Source organism: Citrus clementina, unplaced genomic scaffold, assembly GCF_000493195.1.
Source record: "Citrus clementina cultivar Clemenules unplaced genomic scaffold, Citrus_clementina_v1.0 scaffold_3, whole genome shotgun sequence".
Classification (NCBI taxonomy): domain Eukaryota; kingdom Viridiplantae; phylum Streptophyta; class Magnoliopsida; order Sapindales; family Rutaceae; genus Citrus; species Citrus x clementina.
The window spans coordinates 33,138,574-33,155,514 of record NW_006262339.1 but is presented as its reverse complement, the minus strand read 5'-3'; the positions used below and the strand labels follow the sequence as shown (position 1 = coordinate 33,155,514).

General features: G+C 35.4%; 3 protein-coding genes across 4 annotated transcripts in view; 1 reads left to right on the top strand and 2 right to left on the bottom strand.

Moving 5' to 3' along the window:
* The window catches only part of LOC18050026 (dol-P-Man:Man(6)GlcNAc(2)-PP-Dol alpha-1,2-mannosyltransferase), a 5,858-nt gene extending 1,986 nt beyond the window's left edge, over positions 1-3,872 (bottom strand). The window contains exons 1-6 of the mRNA XM_006442453.2: positions 3,419-3,872; positions 2,704-2,791; positions 2,438-2,597; positions 2,006-2,223; positions 1,524-1,819; positions 26-177 (exon numbers count right to left, since the gene is read on the bottom strand). Coding sequence (XP_006442516.2) covers positions 26-177; positions 1,524-1,819; positions 2,006-2,223; positions 2,438-2,597; positions 2,704-2,791; positions 3,419-3,702 — 1,198 coding nt within the window. The 5' untranslated portion in view covers positions 3,703-3,872. The remainder of the gene's footprint in view (positions 1-25; positions 178-1,523; positions 1,820-2,005; positions 2,224-2,437; positions 2,598-2,703; positions 2,792-3,418) is intronic.
* A 505-nt stretch (positions 3,873-4,377) lies between these two features.
* LOC18050025 (DUF724 domain-containing protein 3) lies at positions 4,378-4,815 on the top strand. Its single transcript, XM_006442452.1, has one exon. It carries the CDS (start codon positions 4,378-4,380, stop codon positions 4,813-4,815), a length of 438 nt encoding a protein of 145 aa, XP_006442515.1.
* Positions 4,816-5,004: 189 nt separating this feature from the next.
* On the bottom strand, positions 5,005-12,396 carry LOC18050024 (phosphoenolpyruvate carboxylase, housekeeping isozyme). 2 transcript variants are annotated; one of them, XM_024187754.1, is made up of 11 exons: positions 12,160-12,396; positions 11,761-11,965; positions 10,843-11,237; positions 10,558-10,642; positions 10,010-10,232; positions 9,639-9,742; positions 9,417-9,504; positions 8,537-8,691; positions 6,411-7,409; positions 5,928-6,314; positions 5,005-5,548 (listed from the first exon to the last, which is right to left on the bottom strand). In XM_024187754.1, exons 2-11 carry the CDS (start codon positions 11,929-11,931, stop codon positions 5,246-5,248), a joined length of 2,910 nt encoding a protein of 969 aa, XP_024043522.1. In that variant the 5' UTR covers positions 11,932-11,965; positions 12,160-12,396; the 3' UTR covers positions 5,005-5,245. The 2 variants fall into 2 exon arrangements, with proteins under 2 accessions (XP_024043522.1, XP_006442514.1); XM_006442451.2 differs by having other exon boundaries at positions 12,228-12,396.
* Between the last annotated feature and the right edge of the window lie 4,545 nt (positions 12,397-16,941).

Genomic DNA, 16,941 nt, shown 5'->3' with positions numbered 1-16,941 from the left:
TACCATCCTGAGAGTTCACTTACATAGAAAGAAAGAACTGTAAGAATATTAAAGGAGCCCACCGTAACCATCACAAAATTAGCATTTGGATCATACTTGTCTCGGAAAATATCAGGAAAGCTCTCAATGACAGCTGAAGCAGCAACACAAATAAGTGGGTATATTGGATAAAGGAACCTGCAATGGTGGTCACAAAAAGATCTAATTTTTTTTTTTTGGCTCAATCAAAAATATATCAGATGTAAGAATGTACATATAGGAGGGACAAACAGATCCACAGAGAAAAAAAGTCAAAAATCCCCTAGCCCAGGAACTACAAATCCTATAAGATCATAAATTCTAATTAACGATATTACATCATAGCTCCTTCCCAATCAATTGAAATAAAGAAGAAAGACGAATCTTTAAACTCCAGAGAGATAGAAACCCATAGAGAAGCCCAGAATTTAACTCTGTCCCAAAGAAACATGTAATCCTCCATCACTTTGTCCTAAAACATCCAAGTTTCTTTCAATCCATAGGACCCAAAATATAGCCGTAGCTGTACAACCCCATAAGACAGAAGCCTTCACACTGCCTTTAACTCTCAAAAATTTTCCAAGAGAACAGAAAAGCTTGCTGCAGGTGAGGTGATGTCCCACTCAATTTAAAAGTTCTAAACAGCTTGTACCACAAGAAGAAAGCAGCTGGGCGGTGAATAAATAAGTGGTCAATACTTTCCAAAGCATTTTTGCACAAGACCGACCAATCGTGGGATAAACCCATGCTTGGTCTTCTCTTCTGAATTATATCAGTGGTGTTAATATTCCGATGAGGCAACAGCCCACACCATCATCTTCACCTTTGAGGGAACTTTAGCTTTCTAAATCAGACAAGAGGGGGCAAAAAGAGGGGTAGAGCATCAATAAGACTGAGAAAGTACCATGTGGTTGCAAATATTCTTGATTTTTCTAGAGCCCCAGCCCTCTTATCTTCTTTCATGCTATCAATATGAACTCCTAAAACCCCAAGCAAGTTAGAACAGTGTCGAAGCTCCCTGTCATTCAAGTTTCTGAAGAATCTAAAGTCCCAACTAAACTGCATTGAGGAAAACCTCACCATACCAGCTATAGAACATTTATGACCCAAAAAAAGACTATACAACTGAGGAAAAGACTCGCTAAGCATCCTCTCTCCCACCTAAACATCCTCCCAGAACCTAATCACAAAAAGATCTAATCAACAATTACAACTTCCCACTGTCCTTAATAATCATGCTGCAGGCTAGGTGGAATTAAAAGATTATCTAAATATGATCTCAGAACCGAGAAGACATCAAGACATCACTAAAAGATTAGAAAGAGAAAAGAGATAAAGAAACAAATGGAGTTTTAAGACAATTTCTAAAATCACAAAAAATCAATAAAAAAGAGCTGATTCTTGCCAAATAAGAAAAATCCACTGGTATATTTATCCAAATCATACCTAGGGATAAATCAAGAAAAACCTAGCAGGAACTACCCAATTTCATCTGCTGATCATACCTTTCTTCCTTGTGTGGCTGCATGGACATAAATAGCAGCCAAATATAAACAGGTGAGACAACAACCACGAGACCTGGTGCATATTTTTTCCTTGCAATTGGCAAGATTCCCACGAAAAGCAAAGCAAGAACAAAACCAAAGTTAAAATTGTTGAATGCATTCCTCAGATAATACAGTGGTCCTTCAATCCCATACAAATGGCTCTCACCACCTCCTACGACATTATATACCACCAAATTCAGAACAGATGATGCCCACCTTCTGTAATACTGGTAGTCAACAAATACAGAGAGTGCCTGCAAAATTCAATTCCTTGTGATTGAACATCAATAAAAACAACGTAAGACAGTTACAATTACTTAAAAACAATGTGAGACGGTTACACCTCAGTAAATGCCATCAGCTAATATACAAGTGAATCAATTCCCAATCCAGAGAAAATATACATGAAAACATGAAACATAGTAAACCAATTAACTTACAAGAAGAGTAACAGAAGTAGCAGCACCAGCAAGAAATGCTTGCTTGAATCTTCTAGCTAACGAGTAGAATACGACTGGCAGAAAAGCCAATATTGAGAATGGCCAGCCAAGGATTACTCCAGCAGCTGATACTGCAACAGCCATTGCGTACTTCTCCAATAGAAAAAATCCCGAAGCAAGACTGATAGCATACATGGAGAAGGAGCTAGGGAGGAAACCTGGAAAATAAACACAATGTGTTGGAAACTAGAGAAATTCATGAAAATAGAGTATATAAGAACTTTAATCCATAAAATAGTAAACAGAAACTGCAGATAACTAAAGCATGGCTAACTGAATAGAATTCATTCCAAGAAACACCATACAAAATCAGGAGAAACTAAAATAATATTTTTGGACACACAACTAAAGACAAATTCAAAGTTGACTCACTTGTGCTAGCAAAGAAACAACCACTAGTTAAGCATAGCATTGCCAGTGTATAAGAGGCTAAACGCCTGCCATATTTTCTGGAAAGGGCTACTACCAGAACAGCATCTGTGGTAACAGAAAGGAGACCAAGAAAGAGCCTCACTGCATAGAATACTCTCACCTGTTAAAGGAAGTAAAAATACCCAGATATTAGATGAAAAGGGGAAAGGGCTGTCAAATCACGAAATAATCAGGAGAATCTATCACAAGACAAAAATAAAACTTACTTTATCCTCAGCAAACAACCAGGAAGCTGGTCGACCCACTAATTCATGAAAAAGAATGTACAAATATGACCGAAGAGCAAACTCTGAACTGCAAATGGATATATAAACATGTTCAATGTCGCAAACAATTCCTTCAAAAGAATTCACTGTCTCATTCTCTAGAAACCATTAGAATGCTATCATCATAAATTTACATGGATGATACTACACGTACGAACTATCTATGTCAAGGTAATAAATGAGAATAGAAAACGGGAATCGTGTATATTACATTCTACAGCAAGCAAACATCTTTAGAAACTGAAATGACATGATAATTGAATGAATGTAAATGAACGTTCTATCCTCATACATCAGCTTGACTATTTTTACTTTCACTCTTCCAATCATATCATGCCAAATCAATTTGCATGAATGAGGTTGTAATTGTAGTTACACAAAGATAACATCTTACATGTTAGAATCCTTGATCCACACGTGTGCTAAATATAATAATCATCTAAATGCAAAGATTATTAGCTCATGGGCACCTTTCCCTTACATCTAAGAGTGAGTTCTATACATTGGTTCTTATCATTACACGTAAAATTAATACATACACAATAGAAAGACATAAAACAGCCGAATTTGATGATTGGTCTATCAGGTGTTTGATTAAATTCCTAAACGAGAAAAAAAAAAAAAAAAACAAAGGGTGATACGTAAAAGCAGCTACCTGTACTCCCAAGTCTGGAAGCCAGATTTATAGAGCAAGTAATGAAGGGGCTCCCAGTAATTGAACACCTCGTCGCAGTCGTGAATGATGTTCGTCGTAGCGCTCATGTATCGAAGCATTCCCAATGCGAATACCGGCACGAACCACCCCAGTGACTTCTCCTCTTCGCGTCCGCCGTCGCCGTCGCCCAATCGCCTCGACGGCTTGTCGTATTTCGTGTATATCGGCGATGATGGCGGAGGATCCGACGGTAGCGGCCGCCTCTGCCGCGTCGTTAGAGCCATCTTTTCTCCCTGTCTAATTGTTTGTGGAAATGATTGAGAGAGAAATGAAATGCGGACTGTCTTTAGATGATTCGTTGCTTCGACCCGAAGTTTGTATTAGGGGTCTTTTTCTTCTTTTCTTTCTAAATTTTTTATTGGATTAATGTTTGAATAATGTTTATAGAAGCAATAACATTAACAGAACTTATTATATATATATACACACACACAGATACACACACAAAACGACAAAATTATGAGTTTAGTTAGGTATATATAAGCATTTAATTACCAACAGATTAATTACAGCGCCGGTGTATACACTTTGTATTGGCATTTAGTTTCTTTATTATTTTTGTAAAATATACGCTTTTAATATAATTAAAAACATAAACATTTTTTAAAAAAATGTGTGGTATTATCATAAAATCATTTTGTATTTAAGGAATGTTAAAATGAGAACAAAAAAATTTCAGTTAATTTCATTAACAAAGATCCTTGGTTGGTAAGGATTCCTTGCGTTTAAAGATTTGGAAACAGTTAATTTTCCCGCTTTCAACAGGGTTTCCTAAACCCCGGGCAAACACTCTCTCTCTCTCTATATGTGGATAAAATAAGTACTCTCTTCACAGAATGGGAAGCAAACCCATCAATCAATCAAAGAAAGGTTAAAAAAGAAACAAAGATCAGACAACAATGGCGAATTCCGTGAAGAGATTGGTGGAAGTATGCAGCAAAGAAGACGGGTTTCTGGGCTCATACTTCGAGGCCAAACTAGTGCAGAGAGTCAGCAAAGACAAGTTCTTGGTGGAGTTCTTGACGCTGGTGTCGGAGGAGGAAGATGAGAATGAGAAGCTGAGGGAGGTGGTGGACGCGACGGAAGTGAGGCCCTGCCCACCAGAGATAGCGGTGGCCGAGTTCGACGTGATGGAGAAGGTGGATGCATACGACAGAGACGGGTGGTGGGTCGGAAGAGTTACTGGGAAAGAGTGCGGCGAAGATAAGTACTTTGTGCACTTTGACAGCACCGGAGATGAGTTTGTTTATCCTGGTCATTTGCTGAGAGTTCATCAAGAATGGGAGGACGGACCCTGGGTTCCCTCTCATGGTCGAAGCCATCAAGAACAGCATTGATCCATTAATCATTCTTATTCTTTTTTATGTTTTTGAAATGTTCTTGAAAAATGCAATTCCTTTCTAATGAGGTAACTTGTAATGCAATTCTTCTTATTTAAGCTTTCAGGCATCTTCTAATAGAACTGTTATTGATAGTTAAATTAGTAATAATCAAAGGGAAAATGAAAAAATATTATGAACACAAAATTATTAAAAGGCTCAAGGCCACTTTTTCTATTAAAGTATAAAAATATCAGTTCTATTGAGCTCGACACTATTGTTGCAAAAGTGAAGTAAACAATGCTGGCTCTTCTAGTATTCGAGCACAACCACCTTATCATACAGATAGACGGGATCGTACAAATATTCCCGGGCATACAGTTATTGGGCATATTCTCTGTAGAAAGAAGAGTAAATAAAACAAAATAAAAGCACATGATCATGCAGTTTAACCGGTGTTCTGCAAGCCAGCAGCAATACCTTTCATGGTCAAGATGAGGGTATCCTCCAAACCAGGGGCATACTCACTTGACAAATTCAGTTTCACCAGCTCATCGGCAGGTTTGACAGATTCTGATTCCATAATTTCCCTTGAGATATGCGGCCGCACCTTCACATGGTAGTTTGGATCACGGATCCGTTTCAGTGTGTAGGCCTGGCACACATTAAGAGTAGTGATATATGCATCACGAAGACGGAGTCTTTGCTTCAAGTAAGGGTCTCCTTCAAGAAGATCCTTGTGTCCAGCAATCTACAAATGTGAAAGAAAGAACCAGTTTTTTTCTTTTTTTTAGTAATGGGCAAAAAGAAAGAAACAAAATTAATTAAAAAAGACAACTTTTTTGGCTACGAATATAGACTAGCAAGGAAAACTTCATATCCCCCTATTACTAAGTAACAATCAGGCCTATACAAATAATGCAAAACTTTTGTTGTTTAGCTTGCCAAAAGCTGGAGAGAAACAAGACAGGACTTGAAATACTGATAAGGTTGGAATGTTCTAGCACTCTTTTCTTCAAAAGCTAAAAAATAACTCCACAGAAAAGATGGAGATTTGACGAGATCAAAGACCGGGTATGACTAAAAAGAGTGGTAATCAAGAAGTTAAAAGGTATTCCAGTAAAAGTTACCTGAAGAAGAAGGCCCTTGGTTTCTTCATAGTTGACTCTCAACTTCTCCCCAAATGACCACAAGTCTTTAGAAACAAGGAGCTGGTCATACAATGCGGCTATCTTATGGTTTCCCTTAGCAAACACCATTTCAACCAAATCAATAGTGACTCTAAAGAATGGCCAATTATTGTACATCTCCTGCAGCATGTGGAGATTCCTAATGTCCTTCTGAATGACATGTTTGAAAGCAGCCCCAAAACCAAGCCACACTGGAAGATGAAATCTGGTTTGCGTCCAGGCAAAGATCCAGGGGATTGCACGAAGAGATTCAATACCGCCACTTGGCTTTCGCTTGGATGGACGGCTTCCAATGTTCATACGCCCATACTCCAACTCTGGCGTAGCCTATGATCATATTCAGAATATGGTTATTTAGTTCAATAGAAGCATGTGATTGATTTATACAGAAGGGAAAAAAATCTAGGAGTGTGGTTTGCTTACCAATCGGAAATATTCAACAAATCGAGGTTCTTTGAAGACAATGGAGCGGTATTCCTCTGTAGCAATAACTGCCATTTCATCCATCATCGCGCGCCATTCTGGTTTCGGTGAAATTGGGGGACGCATACCATGCTCAAGTGTTGCAGCTGTGAAACGTTGAAGTGTTCTAAAGCACAAGTGTTCCTCCCCAAATGACTGCTCAATAACTTCACCTTGAACAGTAACACGCAGTGAGCCGTGAATTGTATCTGGTGGTTGAGACAATATGGCAAGATGGGTGGGACCGCCTCCTCTTCCAACAGTTCCACCACGACCATGGAACATGGTTAGTTTTATACCATATTGCTTTGCTACCTTTATAAGCTCCTCTTGAGCCTTGTATAACTGCCAGGCAGCCGAGAATCGCCCAGCATCTTTACCAGAATCTGAGTACCCAATCATGACTTCTTGCTTACCATTGATCCGATTCCTGTACCAATCGACTGAAAAGAGTCGGGCCAGAGCAGCAGGTGCTGCCTCCAAATCTGCAAGCTTCTCAAAAAGTGGAACAACTCTAAGTGGTTGTTTCACATGGCATTCACGCTGTAGGAGTTCAACAGCCAGCACATCAGATGGTGCTGTTGCCATCGATATGATGTATGCTCCAAAATTATCAGCTGGAAGTTCAGCTATGACATGAAATGTCTCCAAAACATCAGCAATTTCTTCAGTTTTAGGAAGGTCAGGGCCAAACAGTGGACGCTTGCCACTGAGTTCAGATAAAAGCCATTCCTGCCTCTTTTCTTCAGACCATTCTCGGTAGGAACCAATTTCCAGGTGCTTGGTAATGGCATCTATGACATCAGTATGACGATCAGACTCTTGCCTGATATCAAGCCTGACAAGTGAGAGTCCGAAGGTGGAGACTTGCCTCAAGAAATCAAGAAGGCTTCCATCAGCAATCGCTCGGTCACCGCAAGAGCAGAGTGACCTATAACAGAGTTCAAGAGGTTCCAAGAACTACATGAAATTTAAAGTTAATGAGTAGTTATCAAGTTAAAAAGTTGTTTTATTGAAAGTGAATGAGAAAAAGATATTTCAAAAGATTATATAGAAACTCAAAATATCCAAATCAGCACTCGAGTATGATCTTATAACAAGATGATTCACTAGTGTATTCCTACTAGTGACCTTCCAATAATTTATAGGGTGGAGCTATTTGCACTCTAAAAAATTACTTTGAACACACGAATTTTAATAAAATTGTTTACTACAAAAATACCCATGATGTGAATTACTATTAAGGATAATCTTTCATGAGCCAACATAATAAAATTACTTGGAACACTCATCTTGCACACCCATTCAACTTATACTTATCTTCCCATAGACCCTAATTGTGGTTCAGCATCTTAACCAATACTAAGATGAATAATCGGCAAATCAATATTTTGGAAGATTTTGACTGCAACAAGGTATTTGCGACCCTTTTGATTATTCAATATAATAATAGCTATAATAATTCTAGATGAAATTTATTGGCAATTAATTGTTAAAGTTGTTTTGATGCCGCACATTGAGACTACGTGAGTAAAGAATCATACTCAAACACCTCATCGACATATCAACAGCTTCTGGTATGTGGCAGGCAAACAATCCAAGTTTTTTCTTATAAAAAGTCACACCAAATTAAACTCTAATGGCCTAATTAATCCATTCACAATTAGCATTTGTTTTGTTACTCTTCTTAATGGGAAAAAAAATTAACACTCAAGAACCTAAATCACTTTGCAATGTTTGATTATCTTCGCCTGCAATGGGATGTTGAATAATTATAGGAATGTGGAGAGTAAATAAAGATTAAGAAGACGAAGAAGAAGAGAAGGAGAAGAAGAAGAAAGGTATTAGGTGCACTAAATAATTTTATGGCTATAAAGAGAAAAATAAAATATTTATTGCTAAAATTTAATTGAGGACTATTTTTGGTATTTACAAGGGTGTGTAGTGGAAAAATTAAAATATTAAAATTAATAAACGAGTGTGCAAAGAAATAGAATATTCAGAATATAACTTAGAGTGCAAATAGCCCGACCCTCGTTTACAATAAAAGATTTTAGAAAAGAAAATGAAGCACACTAAAAAGATACCTGCTCAACATTGGTGAATACTGCTTCCTCTGGAATATCAGAGATTCCATGGGCTAATAGCTGACGAACACGTTCACGGGTTTGATACAGCTTATCCCTCACATCACCAAGAATCACACGGTAGGGTTCATTTGGAGGAATTTGTTTCCAGAACTCTGGATCATGAATGAATCCAACAAGAATGTAACCACAAAGACAAATCAGTCAAATTCAAAACAGCAACCGGCCACTTGGGATTTTTAATTCAGAATAGAAAAATAAACAAAAACGAAGCACTTTACTCTGTTGCAGGTAGTGCTAAGTTTCACAACGTCAGCAGGATAATACATTTAGAATGCTAAGTGGATAAATATGTGAACAGTTGTCATAAAATCTTTGATTTCCAGTCATCAAAACTTGCTTTTTTCTTTGTTTTATTTTTTTAATTTTCATTATTATTACGTTACAAGTCCATTAAAGCCCAGCTTGGAAATCTACTCCACAGAAGGAGGGGTTCACTCATTCCTCACAACACACACTGGGGAGGCTTGAACCCTTGACCTCAATCACTAGGTAAGGAGATGACGACCACCATGCAAAAAAGATGATTGTCAGTCATCAAAATTTTGTTTACCAAAATGCATCTTTTTTCCTTCAAACTTTGACAAATTCACATAAGAACACATAAAATATATGTTCAATAGCATATTTCAACCAATTGTATATGGTTCAAGGAAACCAACATTTAAGCAAAAAAAACATAATATGACCAAGAAACAGTATTTGTTATATCTGATGTCCACTTTAGAAGTGAACACATTTTCAAATCCTTTATATCCAAAGAAATAGAAAAACCTAGATAGAATTAAGGAGCATGAAAGCAAGTCCCTGTTGCAATTACCTATGTAGTGCTTTGCATCTTTCTTTGAGGATCTGTGAAGTACGTCAGCACGATGACGAAGCTCATCACTGCAACGCCACATGGACATCTGCAAGACAAATCAGAAAATGAGATGAACATATTGAAGACAGCATCTTGCATCAAGGATATGCTGGTTAAATGCATTGTTCATATGAAGCTCCTTGTAAAAACAGACATTAAGGCATCATGATCATTAAGTACCTCAAACATAAGATCCTCAATTTGGGAATAGTACAAGTTAGCAGCCATCATTCTAGCCAATAGGCAAACATCCCTAGTGACCTCAGGAGTTACCCTTGGATTGCCTGCATTTAATAACAAGCAAATGTTAAACTTGGGGATAGAGAGTCGTAGAGAACTCAAATTTTAGTGACTGCCATTAAATAGTAAACCACTCAAATGAATGACACAAACAGAAATCAAGCAGCAATAGAAACAATTCTAACATAAGCCTATGATACCAACAGACAAGAAATTCAGCATTCAGATGTTTTTGGCTCCCTCCTATTAGTTTGAATAATTCATAATGTCAGTGATATCATACATATTTTCAATTGTAGAAAAGATCATACCATCACGATCACCACCCATCCAAGAAGAAAACTGAATAAGTGGGGCATTGTACGGAACACGCTCATTGATCCCTATGTTTTTCAAAGCTGTGTCAACACGGCGCAAAAATTTAGGTACACCCTTCCAGATTGTTTCATGGAAGTAGCTCATTCCGGCTCTCATTTCATCTTGCGGAGTTGGTTGGGTCCTTCGGATCTCATCTGTACGGAATGCAGCTTGAATCTAGACAAGAAATAAACATAGAGAAAAAAATTAATAAAATTAATAAAGCTATTAAGTCAGCATTTTACATCATTTTCTTTGAGAAAATTCCATGGTACAGATTATTAAAGGTCCATTAAGAAGAAAATTACTCCTACCAGAACAATTACAATTGCTGATACTGTAAGCATATTAAAGGCAAGAGTTTAGTCATCAGTACTTTAGTATAAAAAATTTTACACCAATTTTTTACCAACCAAACAACCTCAGTATAAACGTTCAGTAACAATATTAGAATCCAAAGAAGAAGTTTGAAGACATGTTAACCAAGAAACTGAGATTCTACCTCTCGTTGAAGAGCCTCATCAAGCTCCTGCTTGTCATCAGGAGTAATATCTTTGGCATACAACTGTGCTAAACAATTACGAATCCTGAAAATTTGAGATAGGCAGGAAAAAGAAGAGGTAAGTAAAAAAACCAAGCCATTCTCCAGAAGGACATGAGCATTTTTCCCATACAAATTCATGAAGATCTTCAAATGAGAAGTAGAAGTCAATCTAACTTGTACATTCCAATACACTTAAATATCTGAATGATAATGTACAACTACTCCAAGAGTCAGAGAACAAACCTTGCATGTTTCTGAAGCAAAGATCTGCGGACTGATTGAGTAGGATGAGCAGTCAAGACCAGATCCACAGTTTGATTCTTCAGAGCATCAAAAATCTCCTCAGGAGACTTATTCAGCTCTCCCACAAGTCTCTTGAATGTTTCTTCAATGTCTGATTCCGTTGTTGCCGAGTTCTCATCAGCAAAATCACCCTTCTTCAACTTTTTGATCCTTCGACGGTGGGCAATCTGAAGCTCCTCGGCCAAGTTGGCCAAGTTAAGCATGTGGGAGAAAGCTTTGGCAATGACAATGGAGTCCCCTGGATCCAGACTTGTCAAGACATTTCCAAGCTCCTTAAATTTGCTGGGATCATTCTTTCCTTCATACTCAGCTGCAAGTTCATAACACTCTTGAACCTACACAACCTTAACATCATTAGTCTGAGTAATTCAATCAGACAAACCATATCTTCTTTAAAATTATTTTATAAATCTTCCATATCAAAAGAGATATCCGAGGACCATTTGACCACAGGTCCATAGAGCCCCTTGAACACTCCAAATGTGGCTCTAAATCAATTCAAACAGCTCCAAGTTTGCAAACAAGAGCTTGCATTTTAAACCCAAACATTAAAACATTCAATCCATACCAACAACAAACACATTGACTTATCATCATAGACTGTGATTCTTACTGATCCTTTCAATCTGAACAAAACTGCAATCTGGGATCAATTAAAACCTCCACTACCAAACCTTTTTTTTTTTTTTTTAAAAAAAAAGTCATAAATCACGTCAGTCTCACACTTTTCACACTCCAAACCGTGAATCAATCAACAATCATTAAAAATATAAACTTTTGGTCACATGGGCAACAATGAAAGTCAACCATTAATCAAAAGAATAGATTGACAAAAGGTCAAAAGAGAAAATGACACACCGTTTCTTTGAGATCCTCTCCATGCAAATCCTGAAGAATATCAAGAAACCGATCCAAAAGAAGAGCATCGTACTCAATCAACTTATCATCTTCACTCACTTTTCGAGGAACCAGAAGCCTCAGCTGCGCATCAATCGATGCCATCTTCTCTAAATTCCTATTCGCCGCCATTGTCCTTCACTCTTCCTCCCAGCTCAGCTTCACTCTGCCCACAAAATAAAAATTCAAAACTTGACTCAACAGGCAGCCAAAAAATCACATTTTGATCACCACCCACACAACAAAATCTTACAAAACAATGATTTGACAAGAAAAAGCCACGTGAAAATACTCTGAAATGCAAATTCATGAAAATCTAAAAACCTAGGCTCATATAAAAACAGAAGGAAAAACACGCACACGGAGTTAAGAAATGGCGGATTATGAGAGGGACCCAGAAGACAGGATAAGTGCAAAAAAAATTGTACCTGAATCTAGGCAAACGAGATTAGAAGAAGAAAAGACAGAAAGTCGAATCTGAATTTTCAGAAAAGATAGTGAGGGTGAGGGGGGGGAGATGCAGAGAAGTGATGAAGAGAGAGTGATTTATATAGAGAGAAAGGAGTGCAAATAAAAAATTCTCTCTCCCTCTCCTTCTCTCTCTCTCTCTCTCTCTCTCTCGTTTTTTTTTTTTTTTTTGCCCTTTTACTTTTTTTAACTTCTCTCGAGAGGAGGCGAAATTTGTGCCCAAATTGAGAGGTGATGACAGATGACTCGTGAGTTTATGTGAAGTAACTGCCCCTTTTTTTCATCTGGCTTTACTGTAGTTTCAAATACGAGGTAATGGAATATGCTGTAGGATGCTCCTGTCACTTCTCATTGGCCGAAACTGTTGTTGCTTTTTTTTTTCTTTTAATTTTTTTTATAGTTTTCTTTCTTTTATTTTTTTAATATTGTTATACAAGATTGTTACTGGTATTATATCAGATATTACAATTAATATTTATAAATAAATTATATGACTGAGACATTATATCAGATATTACAATTAATATTTACAAACAAATTATATAACTGAGATATTCGTCGTGGTACGTATTCTTTTAAAGCGCGACCTAAATTCTTTAAACCCTCTCTAATATTCGAGAGGTGTCCACTTCACTCATATTTCGTGAAGAATAGATTGATTCCACTTAATTATTTGATAATCGAGAGAGAATTAAAACTAACCCTCATAATACTTTTATGGAAGCTCGAACCCTTACTCTTAATATTATAAGTACAAGAGTTCTCCCACTGAACCAAAGTTCCATTGGTGCTTCTTCCTTTTAATGTTGCTTCAACAAAACGGTGACAAAATGTCAATAACTTGTTACGTGGGTTAGTTAGACACTTCTAAGACTGGTCAGTGCAATAGTTGAAGCTCTCATACTATTATACTCTAATTGTAATATCAATGACAAAAAGAAGATTAGGTGATACTTCTGTTTCTCAGTTTTAAAATAAAGGATACGATTTTTTTCTGTAATTGTAAGAGTCTATGATTATATATGTACTTTAATTTTATTCGATTGGGTTGAACTTTGATATTTTAAGTTAATTATACATTTAAGTAAATTTTAATTATACTGGCCTTTAATTGAATTTTAAAATAACGACAAAGTCACTGTCGAGCTAGGAATGAGGCCATAATTTCTTTTTACACCAAGCTAAAATTGTTTGTAGTGATCTAGTCAAGTTATTATTATTCACCGGATTAAAAAAAAATGTCAAACTTGTAGTCAAGGTATTACTCACCACATATTTTTAAAACCTCAACCTTAGTATAAGAAAATATTTTGAAAAGGAATATACGACGCATATCCCCTAAAACTTGTAAATGCGAAGAATGGTTATTTAGAATTAAATGTTTGATATAGCCATAATAAGTATTTTTTTATGTAAATTTTGTACTTTCTTAAAAGATTGGATCTCGTTGCGGTTAGTTATATACTTGTGTAAATATTCATTTAGTCTCTGTATTTTAAGTTAATTATTAGTTTAGTTATTAGAAAAATATCTCAAAACACCACATTTATTAATTATACTTTTCTTAACTTTTAGTTTTCTTATTTTTCTCAATTTTTACAGTAAGAACCTTTCAATAATCTTTAGGACATTAATAAAAAAAACATATTAATTTAAATTATTGATACGATTAACCAATACATTGTATTTGCATCCATCTAAAAGATTATTGTAACTTTGTTTGACACGACTCCACAATTCATATTTGCACGACTAGTTATGCACATCATCAGTTTTTCCTTTAAAATCCCTGGTGATTTTTCTAGGAATTTTCTAGCTAATGGGTTGAATTTTCAAGCAGGGTTTATGGCCTTAGGATCTTCCGCCAATTTATTAGCATATACACATATATTTCCTAGAATACGTAAATCGTTAAAGAATGAAACTCCAATTGTCTTGGTTTATCAGTTACGTGGGCATCCAAAATTCCTATATGATCCAAGTAATGCCCTAATAATTAAAAGAACATGTTGCCCATTGAGCAAAAATATCCAATGGCGTGCTTTCACCTAACTTTTTTTTTTTTTTTTGAAGTCTGTTATATAGAGATGTTACTGAAATTATATCAGACATTACAATTAATATTTACAATCATACTATATAACTGGGACCACCGCCGTACATTGACACACTGAAGCACTTACTCATATATTTTAAACCTCTCTAATATTATTGACACACTGAAGTATTTGCTCATATATTTTAAACCCTCTTTAATATTCGAAGGGTGCCTACTCCATTTACATTTCGTAAGGGAGAAACTGTCTCCACTCAATTATGTTGATAATTAAGGAAGTACTAAAATTAACTCTCATAAAACTCTTATGGAGGCTCGAACCCTTACACTCAATATTGTAAGTGCAAGGCTTCTCCCATTGGACCAAAGACCCATTGGTCTTTCACCTAACTTAAATAATTAACATTTTGCTTTTAGAATGCAGAGTATTGCTTTGACAAATAGTTATATTGTTTTTGGCATGTCATGGAAGTTTTTTTTATATATATAACAATTTATGTTAAAGAAAGAGCTGCTGTAGATAACGTCTACATATGATAATGCTTTTGAATTTTGAACATGTCGATAAGAAAAGATTGTTAGGAAAATTGCACCTTATAAATTATTTCAAGTGTTTTTTTTCAAAAGCATCAACAATCAATGATTTTTAACTACATTTTTTGTGTGTGTGTTTTTTTTTTCTAATTTTAAAGTTCTTCTTAAGAAAAAAAAAAGGTATTAGGATTAGGGATGGAAAATGAAAACTTGGCTGCAGGGCTAGAGTGTATTATTATTAAGAAATAATATAAAATTTTAATCTAAAAAATGATTTTTTTAACGTTGTGGAAATAAAATATTTTACAAAAAAATTGATTTTAGATTGAAGCTTTCTACACTTTTCTTTTCGATGTAAATAACCAAATAATTTAAAAGAAATCCATCTCTCATCTTATTACGGAGGCTTATTTTAAAACTTTCATAATTTTTTTTAAATAATTGCTATAAAAACTGAAAGTGTCAATACAAGATTAATTAACTTATAAATTAGATGATAGCAATGTGATTTTCCACCAATCTTTCAATTTAGAACGCAATTAATCCTAGAGTAAAACTCAGCTTTTAATTTACAGTCATTTACTATACTGAAACTAAAGAGGAAAAAAAAAATACATAAGCGGCGTTCATAACAATCAATTATGCACATAAAACCTAAAATAGTTTAAGCTCTACAAGTAACTATCTGCAATATAAAATATTAGTTGAAAAAGTAAAAAAAATGCTAAATAATAAACTAACATTCTCATTAATCAACAATTAACTTAGAAGAGTTGAAAAAATGAGTATGCATTGAAAATTGAATTAAAAGAGAGAGAGAGAGAGAGAGAGAACTGTGAACAAATTAAGATTTTGAGGTTTTTCCATTTTGGAGATTCAAAGGTTTATCAAATTACATGCTCCGCCCCTGGTTTTGGATGAAAAGCAAACGTATAAATAATTCATTATTAAACAATGTTTGTACATGTTATGGATAATATATAATTAAGTGATTACTCAGAAATCTGGGGGATTGCGGAAGGTGACATGAACACTCTGATTGCCAATTAATTTTTCTGCTTCACATGAAGAAGTGAGTGGATTCTATAATTTGCAATTTAATATATAGGCATGTTGCTGTTGGGTATCGTGTCAGTATCAACTGTGACACATTATACGAATAATGCGCATAATTGATCATCCTGCATGCTTGCATGTGATTCAATAAAGCTTTAATTAAATTTCTAGCTGTTTTAATTTGTTGAGTAGATTATGTAACAGATAAGAGATATTAAGCCGAAATATGATGAAGTCAACTGTATGATTGTATGATTTATGCCCTAATTAGGCTACCAACAATGTTATTCCTCCATGCTTCAAAAAATTAATCTTCATTTTTTAAATTAATTTTTACCTTATTCCATTCAGGAATGCTTCAGTGCTGTCCCGTTTTATTTAAAATAAAATAAAGAAATAAAGAGAATGGAGGTAAAGATTTTTTTAATAAAATTAATGCAATTACCAATCTCTTATCTTATCAAGTTAATATTTTATCGACTTTAAGAATGAGATAGAAAGATATCGGTCACCCCACCAATTAATATTTTTAACATTTGATTTTTTTAATTGTTTCTGTGAAGCAACTGCTTATCAAAGCCTAATCCAGATTCGCGACTTGTTCAAAATAATTGAATCGTCGATAACGACACATGATTTTAGACATTAATTATTATTTGTTTGAATACCGAACATGGCTATAATTAATTACTTGATGAAAAACCTAAGAGAAGTTGTTTTAATTTATGAAAGGCATCACATTGAGTAAGACGTGTTATGTTACACGAGATGATGACTGATGAGTCATAATTGAGTTTTTATAACCTTCTTATGATCAAAGTGGGTGATGCATCACTATCCACGCCAGTTCTTATAGAAAATAATTGTTGAAAAACTAAGTGTCCGCGCAACGCATGTTTTGTGACTTATGAGTAAGATTAGTTTTCTGAGAACAAAATGCATTTATTATGATTATGAGTGCGTTTAGGATTGAGATTGAGCAACTGTATCTTAAAGCACTAAAATGTTTGGTAAACACTAACGACTGT